At 35.1% G+C, this 11,981-nt stretch overlaps 1 protein-coding gene across 5 annotated transcripts in view; it reads right to left on the reverse strand.

Moving 5' to 3' along the window:
• Rdl (Resistant to dieldrin) overlaps positions 1-11,981 on the reverse strand; it is a 1,076,482-nt gene that overhangs the window by 250,332 nt on the left and 814,169 nt on the right. For all 5 annotated transcript variants that reach the window (XM_068376336.1, XM_068376335.1, XM_068376334.1 and 2 more), the window contains one exon: positions 4,639-4,721. In XM_068376336.1, coding sequence (XP_068232437.1) covers positions 4,639-4,721 — 83 coding nt within the window. The remainder of the gene's footprint in view (positions 1-4,638; positions 4,722-11,981) is intronic.

Here is an 11,981-nt window from a genome sequence, read left to right on the forward strand (position 1 = left end):
CCTGCACCTTTGTGGATTACAGGTGTCTGAACAGCCAGACATAACTGGATCACTAACACTTCCAAAATATCGCGGAAATTACCTCCTACTTACATAAAAGAAGGTATTCACCACACTCAACCTCCTGAAGGGGTATCATCAGATGTACATGAACCCAGAAGACATTCCCTTTGGTACATACATATTCAATTACTCCAGTTTTGACCTTCATAATGGTGAGGTCACTTTTCAATGCCTGTGTTCTCTTCATCACCTACGTATCATTCTCGACTGCCTACAATAGAACAGCCTTATAATCCGGTACGACAAGTGTACTTTTGGAATTTTAAAATTATCGTTCTTAGGGCACACAATCAATATTAAAGGCATCCACCCCTCCCTGCAAAGTTCAGAACTTCCCCACGCGGCGACTCCAACGCTTCCTGATCTGTGAAGTCAGTATTGGTAGGCCACAACCTTGGATACCTGTCCCCATGTACCAACAAGAGTTTGATTTCACCCATGACCTCTTACACTCCTCGCGCCGATCTACTGCACATCTACTGAAGATGAATTTCATTTGGCATGGCATTGCTAATGATGCTAAGGATTGGATCTGTGCCTGTACTTCTTGCCAAACTTCAAAAGTACAGACACATGAAATCAGAAGTGGGCACATTTCCTCAACCTCAGATTCATTTTGCCCATATTCACGTTGATGTAGTATGTCCCCTACCTACATCACAATGTCACCGTTACCTGTTTACTGTCACTGACTGCACCTCTTGTTGGCATGAAGCCCTCCCCACTCAAACTGCAATGTCCGCCTTATGTATATCCACCTTACTCTCAGGGTAGATAGTGAGATTTGGTATCCCTGATCATATTTCCCCTTAAAGGGGCACCACTATCACCTCTCTATTGTGGACATCATTAGCAAATCTCCTGGGCATCACCCTACATCAGACAACCTCATCCCACCTGCAGCCAATGGAATGGTTTAATTTTTTCATCGCACCCTCGAATCAGCTTTGATGTACTGCTGCTATAACTCCAACTGGTTTACTAAGCTTCCCTGGTTCCTCCTGGGATTAAGGACCACTCCCAAGGATGCCCTGAATGTCTCGCCAGCTGAAATGGTTTATGGCAACCCGTTGGTCATCCCTGCTGGATTTTTTTCTGTCTGCAACCTACTCCTACACTCTCCAGTGCCTTATCTTGCTGTGGGGGAATTTACTCCCTTCCCCCAGACTTAAAAGCCCCCAGCGAAGCAACACACTGAAAGAGTTAAACACTGCAACGCATGTCTTTGTATGCATCCACACTTGCAAGCCATGGTTTACACCCTTTTACTCGGGTCCTCTCTTCATTACCCGTCACAAACCAAAGGCTTTCTTAGTTCACATTAGTGGCAAAGAAGACTGGGTCTCCTTTGATAGCCTAAAACCTCCATATCTCCTGCAAGAGGATCCGCCGACAGTTTGCTTCTCTATGGCGGGGTTCCCTATTTCACATGCATGTCTTTTTTAGAGGGGGAGCCCCATAATGTACAAGTATTTCATACATGCAAATACACTGTTATGCTATTGTTTTTTTTCATATCTCAATCTCTCCTACACTGATAATAGAAAAGCCTGTTTAAGCTTGCCATTTCATGTTTCACATTGTTAGAATTTTGTGTCATAGTTCCCTTCAACTGTTTGTATTATAAGCTCGTTATCTTGTTGAATAAATTAACTGAAATTCCTTTCGCCTTTCTGTTAGTACCTAACAGCGACAATAGCATGCATTCTACAGTAAAATGCCAGTTGAAGTAATATGCAATAAGGTGATACATGCTTGACCAGAGGAATTCTTATTAACGTATGATTTACATTTTATTTCCATGAATTATGAATGAATAATTATCGTTTCTCCCTGATATTTTTCCAAAATGATTTCTCTCTTGATGTTTCGATACCATTTATATAGCTAAAATATGGATTGATTAAATTTCCAGAGAGGCTCTCATTACTAAGGTGTCTTTTTTTTTGAGAGGAGAGGTTGGGGAGTAGGGTTGTCTTTCCTGCCACTATTCCAATAGGTCATGGTTACACTTTGTTTTTGGAGCTGTTACTTCTTGACGTCCGATTGTGAATACTTAGACATAATGGCAGTGGGAGCCCGAAGCTGGACAAACGCGTCCATCATAAATAACAGTCACTCGTTACGTGGTCATGGCTCCAGAAACATGGAGGAAATGTGGAGGAAAAAGAAAGCAGAAAAGGAGATGAAGAAATAAGGGACGAGGAGAAAGAGGACAGATGAAACGGAATAACGAAAATAGGAGAAAACTAATGAAGTTAAAAACTGATGAAAAACTAGAAAGATACAATGGAAATGAAATGAGAAGGACGGATGTATGTAAAAACAATGGCACATCTCACGAAGGAATGATGGGAAAATAGGGATACCGTTGTACATAGAAGACAAGCGTAGAAGTAGATGAGTTAAACAAGATCTTTATTCAAAGCGAACCTTTCTGATACCTTCATATACTATAACTGTGAAACTCTCATTGGTTGTACATTAAATACCAAAAGAGAATGAGTCCCTGTACGAGAGAGAGAGAGAGAGAGAGAGAGAGAGAGAGAGAGAGAGATGAGTGATGCGTCATAGGAACTGTTCTCCATCAACATCATTTAGGTCGAAGTGACGTTATTTGTTATCGTTTTACTCTAATTAAGCGGACATCTTATTTAGTCTGAATTGGATCGGGTCCATTTTTAACCGACAATTTGTCAAGAACTCTTAATAATAATACCGTCTTTATTTTAGAACATGGAAACACGAATCTGAAAGATATTTCTTGTTACACCTAAATGATCTTTAGGCTTAATAATTTTGTATTGAGTAGCAGCAAAAGGGCGGTTTAGAGTACCAAGTATCAGACCGTTACATTGGCCGCTGCATTTATGAAACCCTTTTACCAAATTAGATATGGCTTTTTATGGTTCTAGTTTTCCATATCTGGAAGAAAAATGATTGATTGGACGTATTACAACATCGAATTGAATTAGAACTACCACTATATCGAAATTACGCAGTTAGTTTTATATGTAAGTACAAGTTTAAGGTAGTTTCTGTTGATAGTCTCAAATTCGATAGCATTGAGAACAAATTTCTTTTTTGAACTCTTTTTATGAGTGTTCAATCCACCAATTGACAGCGAAATTACTATAAGGTCATCTTATACGAGAGATAAGTAACTATTACTGTAGAAAATTAGACAGATTAAACTTGCAAAATATTAATTGAAAACAAATAATAGAATAGATATTGTCTTTTTATTAGATAGTTTCCTTGTGAAATTTCTTTTTCCTTTCGGCATGCTTTTTCTGGCACTTATTCACTAATCGTATAAAAATCATTGCCATCTACGAACAACGACAGAAGGATCTTGATTAAAAGGCATTCAAAGTAACATATTGATTGCTGTAATTCAAAATATTTTTAAGGATTATCCAAAAAGGCTTTAATCAGATGTACTGGTGACGCTTTTTTTTTTTTTTTTTTTTTTTTTTTATATTTCCGTCTTCAAAATAAAGAGTAATTCTGACAAAATCAAACTTCGCGATACACGTTGCTTCGTCCTTTAAGACATACGAGAAATCGTCCAGTTCGTGACATAGTAGGAGAGGGGCAGAGAACCGATATTCCTGAAAGATTTTAGCCTAAATATCACATAAGTAAGGTTAGTCTTCTGAATAAATAGCCATTCATAGGAATAAAAGCGATTCTTATTATCAAACATCAATGATTTTGTAAAACAATAAAACTAGCAAAATTAATCAGAATTCACTCTCGATCCACAAGGTATTTTCGGTTTCAAATCTCTCTCAGAGTGGCAAGAAGTTTAGTTTCACGTTATCAATATCAATATGAGCATTAATGACTTCCTTAAAAGAACAGTTTCCAGTTGATTAAAACAAATTAAGCTTAAGGTATATGGTTCTCCATATTTCTGTTTACCTTTACTGTCTTCGAGTATCAAGTATTTGGTTTAGTTCTTTGTTAAAAGGTCATGTTTATTTCATTCTAATTCCACTTTCCTGTTCCGTTGCCTTCAAACTTTTTCAAGATCTATAAGAGTATCACAACGCCCCCCCCTCTCCATAGGCTCTTACTGCTCTGATTAAACCTGATCAAACTGTGAAATAGTCAGAGGGACAGCACAGCACCCACATCTTTCCTGATTAACCATTCCCCCTCCCCCCCGAAAAATGGATGGGATCGTAATACCCACATATCCTTCTTTGATTAACCATTAACTAACAATGAAACAGCACAACTGCATTTATGACAAACTCTTCACCTAACAATGAACTTGCTTTGGGGGACATCACAACACCTAAAATTAGTACATACAATATCCCATATGAGAAAGATAATAGGGGACCAGAAAACCACACGGAGCCGCAATAACACCAGCTAAACCAAAGAACTGGCACCTACAAATTACTTACCAAATAAATTACGATAATCTTATGATAAACATCTCACTTTTCTCTTACATTATTCCTTAAAGCAGCAGTAGCTGCAATCTTCCAAGAGAATGGTAACTATTAAGTAATAGTAGTGGAAGAAAAAGAAAAAGCAAACAAATAATACCGTACTTACAACTTTCGATTTCAATGATGCAAAGCTGTCTATCCATGGGGAAGTATTGCAGATTCATGGGGCACGAGGCTGTGATGGTCAATCTGGATCACAATCCACCGTTCACGGATGCAGCATATTGGTAAAGGGGTGAGGGAATAAGACGAAGGAAAACAGGATGTGGGCCAGGAACAAATGCGTTTTGATATGGACGTTGAAGAACCAGGAACAGTAATTTTGACGTTGGAAGCATCAGGATGGGGAAGGGATTAGGATTTAAGGTTTTGGGTGAAAAAGAAAAAAATATTTAGATTAGTGATGCAATTAAGAAAATGATATATTCCTCCTACCCATTCTCAAAAGACAGAGAAAGTAGGATGTATTTTCGGAATTTTAAGATGTCTGCAAGGTCAAAGGTGCATTTCATATGAGATCATATGTCTACCACTGGGAATGTTTATGGCAAATTGCGGTATATATATACATATATATATATATATATATATATATATATATATATATATATATATATATATATATATATATATATATATATATATATGTATGTATGTATATGTATATATATACACACAAAATTAATTAAAAGACTATCACTCGTATAAAAGACACCAATTGTCTTTACCCGTTTTCATCAAATAATTCTAAAGGTTTATTTAGATCCACACTAGAGTATGAGATTATAAATAAAGTAGATAAAGATTGTAAGACAGTCACTCCAAAGAAAATAAATGTGAATGAAATTTATGAAGAATTCTGTAAAATAACAAATACAGTATAGCGAGGAATAGGATAATTTAAAAGGAAATATTTTTTATTTCAATTAAGGAAAAAAAGAAACGGTTATGGCAATGACTGTAGAGGGTCATAGTATAACGTTGTTCAAAGGAAGATGAAGTTCAATTTGCAAGTCTAGAATTATTGATGAAAAAATATTCCAAGATCTTGATTACTTTACTTTGGGGCCTGATTCAGAAATGGATAAGAATTGGGGTTGGTCTCAGAAAGGCATCATAGAAACAGATGCTCTAAGAGATAGTTGGCCCAAGAAACTGGATATGAAGTTTTCTTCTTTTCTGAGAAGAAAGTATTCTAAATTAAGATAAAAGGAAGCAGCAGTCATAATTGTATACTAGGGTTTCATTTCATTCATTTATATATATATATATATATATATATATGTATGTATATATATATATATATATATATATATATGTGTGTGTGTGTATACACATGTATATATATATATATATGTATATATATGTATATATATAATGTGTGTATATATATGTATATATATAATGTATATATATACATATATATATATATATATAAATATATATATATGTATCAAATTAGGTTGTTTGTAAGAGAATGGAGTTCGGATGGTTGGATAATAAGGGAAAACGTAACAAAGAGTTAAATAAAATAACCATTCTTCCTATGAAGTTACATGTTAACATGTTTTTAGAGGTATTTATACCATTTACATTGGTATTATTGAATAATGTTACAAGTACGTCTACAATTGACACCACAAATATATGGCAGATGTTTAAACAATTGTATATTTCTAAAAAAAATAAAAACTTGTTTATCATTCTAAGTAGAATGATATTCATTTTATTATGAATGTAAAATCAGTAAGTTATATAACATTTTCTCAAGTTTCATTATACAAAGGACATGAAGTTGCAAAATAAAAGATCAATATCAACAATAAAAAAGACAATCAATTGAAACACATAAATTTCATACATATATCTTATGCTCTTAGTAAAGGAAGAGTATATTTCTCTCCATTACATATCGACCTCAAAAAGTAAACAAAGACTAAAATAAGAAGAAAGAGAAAAACAAAACAGGTAAGCGCAAGTCAATCTACTGACTTGGCTTACCTGAATGCGTGTCACTCACCTACAGTACTCTTATGTACTCGTATGTACCTTTACCCGGGTATCCATCCTTGCTATTAGTGCTGAAGTCTGAGAGCTTTCTTGGAGGAACATTCACACAATAAAGAAACGCAAGTCTAGTTTACAAGTTATGATGAAATAAAAAAAAAAAAATATTTTATGATATTTATTAACCTCTTGGGCGGGAACTTGCAAATGTATCAAAATTGCATGCTATAATTTACTGAATGAAAATTCAACTACAATCACGGTCGTAGAGTTTTTAATACTGTCAACATACATAGGCTACTAGCACACAAACATACACAGCAATTCTGTTTGGTAAATACACACTAGCGTGTGTATTTGTATGTGCATACTTTGAGTAATTAGACATACCTGTTATAGAAAAAATCATGAACTATTGGAATATGGGAAAAATGGGAACTCACTACACTTCTGAAAATGGAAATATGGAAGAACTTCACTTGACTAATGTACACAGGAGGCTTTGGATGTTCTACATTCCCATAATTTCACTTGGTTTCCTAAAGCACAAAATGTACTGAATATCATTACCGTACATACATTCATAGTTGCATATGTGAGCGCGTCTGCTACCGTTATGAAAATAGATAGAAAATAGTTGACTAGGCAGCGTCCACACAAACTGCAAGTCATCAGGTGCAGGCAGAAGTCTGATTTATAAAACTGACTCAAATGTTACAGAGTTGATATAGAGCTGAAGATGCTGGTAAGATAGAGCTGGAATTTTGAATTTAGCAAATAACTAGAATTACCAACTACCGTGCAAGCCCGAGCGAAGAGAAACAACAGACGATTGGACAAAAAGACCAAGAAGAAATGGACCTGGAAGAAATAGAAAACTCAGCATTAGAAGTAGGACAAGTGAGTTGGAAAAGACTGATAGGATTACAACAGAAGGAGGCAACATTAACCTGAGTTATTGTACCATGTGGTGGACGAGACGGAGGCACAGCAGTCTCTGACCTGTTATTATCTTAAGGAAGGGTTGCTTATGAGGAAGCATAGGCCCGCCGATATCCCTGGGAAGGCCGAATGGGGGATATATCATCAAATATTGATTCACGCACCGTTGAGAAGACATGTGATCTTCGTAGTGCACGAAACTCGTATCCGGACAATTATTCGAAAACAGTTGTTCGAGATTAATTTTTCAAAAACCAGTTGTTCGACACAACAGTTGTTTGAATTAACAATTGTTCGAAAAAGATAGCTATGGAAAATATTTTGTTCTTTGTCAGTGTTTGTTTTCCGAGAAAACTCAATAAGATTGTTTTAGTTTAGAGGAAACACCCTTTGCAAAGAGCCATGGCTAAATTTATTCAAAGCGAGAAAGGAAGAGCCTTGCTATTACTAGACGGATTCTTATATGTGAAGGACAAGCAATTAAGGTCAAGGGTGTATTGGAAATGCCAACCTTTTGCTGAAAATTGCAAAGGTCGAGCTATAACAATTGATGGCTCGATCAGTTCTACTTCTGGCGAACATAATCAATCAGGAAACTCGACAAACGTTGAAGTAGGACAGTTTATAGATAAAGAGAAGACTGATGCAAGATTAGCACTAGATTCTCCCCATTATATCATGTCTAACGCATCTGCAGAATTAAGTGGTTATGTGGCAGTCGCTCTACCGCAAACTAGCAGCATTAAGCGAACAATCAATCGAGTGAGGCAGGAAGACCACAGTAGATTAACTGTTAGTCATCGAAAAGACTTAATATTACCTGAACAAGATACGAGAACAAGCAAGGGTGACTCTTTCTTGATATAATATTCCGGAGAAGTAGAAGACAGTATGCTGTTATTTTCAACCCAGAAAAATCTCGGTGTGCTTGCTTCATGCAAAAATTATTTCATGGATGGTACCTTTAAAACTGTGCCAGTTATTTTCGAGTAGATTTATACAATTCATGGAATGAAAAACGGTTATTTTATACCTTTGGGTTATGCCTTATTACCGAATAAGAATGAACAAACATAGAAAATTCCTTAGAACTGTTACAACAATATCACCGACTTTAGATGTTCAGTCTGTAAACACAGATTTTGAGCCTGCTATAATAAAGGCAGTTAAGGAAGAACTTCCATCTAGTAATCATTACGGGTGTTTTTTTTTTTCATTTGTGTCAGTGTGTTTACAGAAAAGGGTGTGAATTCGGCCTCAAGAGAAGGTAGGACACTGATGCTGAGTTTTCGTTAAACATTCGCATGCTACTAGCCCTTGCCTTCGTTCCTGCAGATAGAGTAGTCGAAACTTTCAACACACTAATGGATGAAAATATCTGGATTGGGCGGCCTGGCCGTAGGAATACACGTTGGACGCCTAAATTTGATATTGAAATATGGTCCTGTTTTGAAAGGGTACAAGAAGATTTGCTCAAGACAAATAACATAATTGGAGGATGGCACCTTGCATTTCTTCATCAGGTCTCTGGTTGTCATCCAACTATCTGGAAATTCTTAGCAGCACTAAGAAGCAAACAAGCCCTGACTGAAATTAATGTCGAAAAGTTATTGTGTGAAACAGATGGAAAAGAAATAACAGAAATATGCAGAACGCTTGAAGTCGCATACTGATAAATTCTTTGAGTATCAGAATGTGATCGATTATTTACGAGCAATTTCATATCATTTCACTTTGTAACCTTGCAGATATTTTGTTTTTAAAATGTCATTTAATTAAAGTTATTTTATCTTGTATTAGCCGGAAATAAATTCATGTTCTTTTTACTATTTTTTTTTTATATCCATTAATACTAATTTTTTGTACTTCATACCATAAACCAAGTAAGTGTTTATAAAATAAATATTTATGAACAACTGTTTCTTGTTATTTTCTTTGACCAATCAAACAAATCTCTATAGCTATCTTTTGCGAACAATTGTTAATTCGAACAACTGTTGTGTCGAGCAATTGGTTTTCGAAGAATTAATATCGAACAACTGTTTTTGAATAATTGTTTTCGAAGAATAAGGATGAAGAAGGCGACGGAGAAGATTACGAAACACTTTTTCTGGCCTGGCATGCATAAGAACGTGAGTCAGTTTTTCCGTGCTTGTCACGTTTGTCAGACGGCTGAAAAGCATAAAAGTGCGGAAGCTCCCTTACGCCCCATGGAAGTACGAGGAAAACCCTTCAGCAAAGGATTGAAGAAAATGTTGGCAGAAAAAGGGAAGATCGAGAAGAAACGGAAAGAGAAAATGTCAAGGATTTGAGGAGAAGGATCGGCGAGTTAAGGAAATTTTCCTTAGAAGCCGTGAAAAAAACTCAAGGACGGACAAAGAAAAGGTTTTGTATGAAGAGTACGAACAGACAGTTTACAGTAGAACGGCAGGTGTTGGTCTACGCATCGGTAAGGAGATTCCCTCTCGCCAACAAGTTCTGGATTGGAGCCGTCTAATTGCGAGAAGATAAGGAAAGAATTCTTCATCCTGTGTGTTTTATGTCGTCAAAGCTGAAGAAGCAGTAGCGTGTCGACTCAACAGTTGAAACGGAACTGCCGGTGCTGATCACAGTGATAAAAAAGTTTTTAATCTATGTGAATCGACCACAAAATGAGGAGATTACTGTGTTTTCTGATTATAAATCTTTGACTTATGATAATAAAATGAAAAACAGTGATCAAAGGTTAACTAGGTGGTTATTATGTTTGCAACTGTATTGTATTAATGTTAAGCACATATTAGGTAAAGAAAACATGGTTGCAGATTATTCATCTCGGGCTGAATCGATGGATTCATGCCCGGAATAAATAATTCTTTTTTGGGGGAGCTATCTTACGAAGCTGGTCTAGTGTAGAGTAAATAATTTGTTAATCCATTTTATATATGTTTTCATTTGCATTAAAGAGGTAAATACCAGCTCTCAAGATGAGTTCCTCTCATGCAGGTATGAGTTTTTTATGTAAATTACGTAAGACTTTCTTCGTTAATTTCATTGTGCTTTTCATTCAGGTCAGTACAGTATATGTAAATTTATGTGATTTTTAGGAATTAACTTTTTATTTCATGTATTTCGTTACAAAGTCTTATGTATATTGTTAAGAGTGTTATATGATCCGTATAAGATATGAACAAGGGCTTATGTAAATGTTTTTATATTTTTATGAGGTATTGCGTCATGTTTGTGAGAAAATACGCAATTCTTATATGTGCCACGTGCTTTGGAATGTTCTCAAGAACCCTAGTGTTAGATCTTATCTTTCTTTTTATGTCAAGGAAAAAAGGTGGGCGTAGCTAGCTGAGAGAATCATCTCACTGTTGCGTTGATATACGTCCGAGAGTTGCCTGAAACCAAGGTTCGTCTCCCTGAATTTTTATCTAATTGATAACTCTGCCGACGCCCTTTGGCCAACTCCCAAGCATCCAGATCTTGGACCTAGGATCTTTTGGAAGTAGTTAAGTCTTATATAAGCACCCCCAGGGATGCGTGATGCAGAAGAGAAGCAGCCGTCCTGTGAAGGAGCCAAAAGGGCCCCCTCTCGCTCTCCAAAGCCTTTAGTGTGTCCTCTCCCAGGTGTGTAATGTGGTGATTTTAAATTTAATGTGTTGTGGTGAGTGTTGGCATTGTGTAAATCTTTGTAACTGGCCCTGTGCAAATAAAATATGTGAAGTTAGTAAGTTTATCAATTATTTTATGTAAGTTCTTCAAGAGTTTAAGAATTGGAGTGTAATTATTTCTTTTGTCTCAGTTTAAGGTTTTATGCAGATTTAATATCTCGAGTCAAGTGATTTTTTAATTTTCAAGGTGTAATTATATCTTTTATCTTAGTCTAAGTATTATTCAGATTTAATATTTCAAGTCAAGTGATTATATAATTTTCAGCGTGTAACAATTTTTTGTCTTAATCTAGGTTTTGTTCAGACTTAATATTTCGAGTGATTTATTTGTTTTAGGTAAATTCTTTTCAAAGTGTTATAATTTATATGGAATATTTTCATTTTTGTAGAGTGTATTATTTCAATCACCAGTGTTTATTTCATACTTGCTCGTATCCTGTTATGAATCGAAGCAAGAGGTGGTTTTAAATAATTCTTACGTGTACTTAAGAGACCTTTGGATATTCAGAGTTTTTTATATTGCTGTCTGGGAGCTTTATAATTGTCTGTGAGCTCGGGTGATAATATTTTCAAGTGTAACAGATTTGATGCAGAAGCAATCAGGTGAGTATATATATATATATATATATATATATATATATATATATATACACACACATATATATATATATATATATATATATATATATATATATATATATACATATATATACAATATACATGTATATATATACATATATACATATATACATATATATATACATATATACATATATACATTATATATATATATATATATATGTATATATATATGTATGTATATATATACAGTATATATATATAT

This window comes from Palaemon carinicauda, chromosome 7, assembly GCF_036898095.1.
Source record: "Palaemon carinicauda isolate YSFRI2023 chromosome 7, ASM3689809v2, whole genome shotgun sequence".
NCBI lineage: Eukaryota > Metazoa > Arthropoda > Malacostraca > Decapoda > Palaemonidae > Palaemon > Palaemon carinicauda.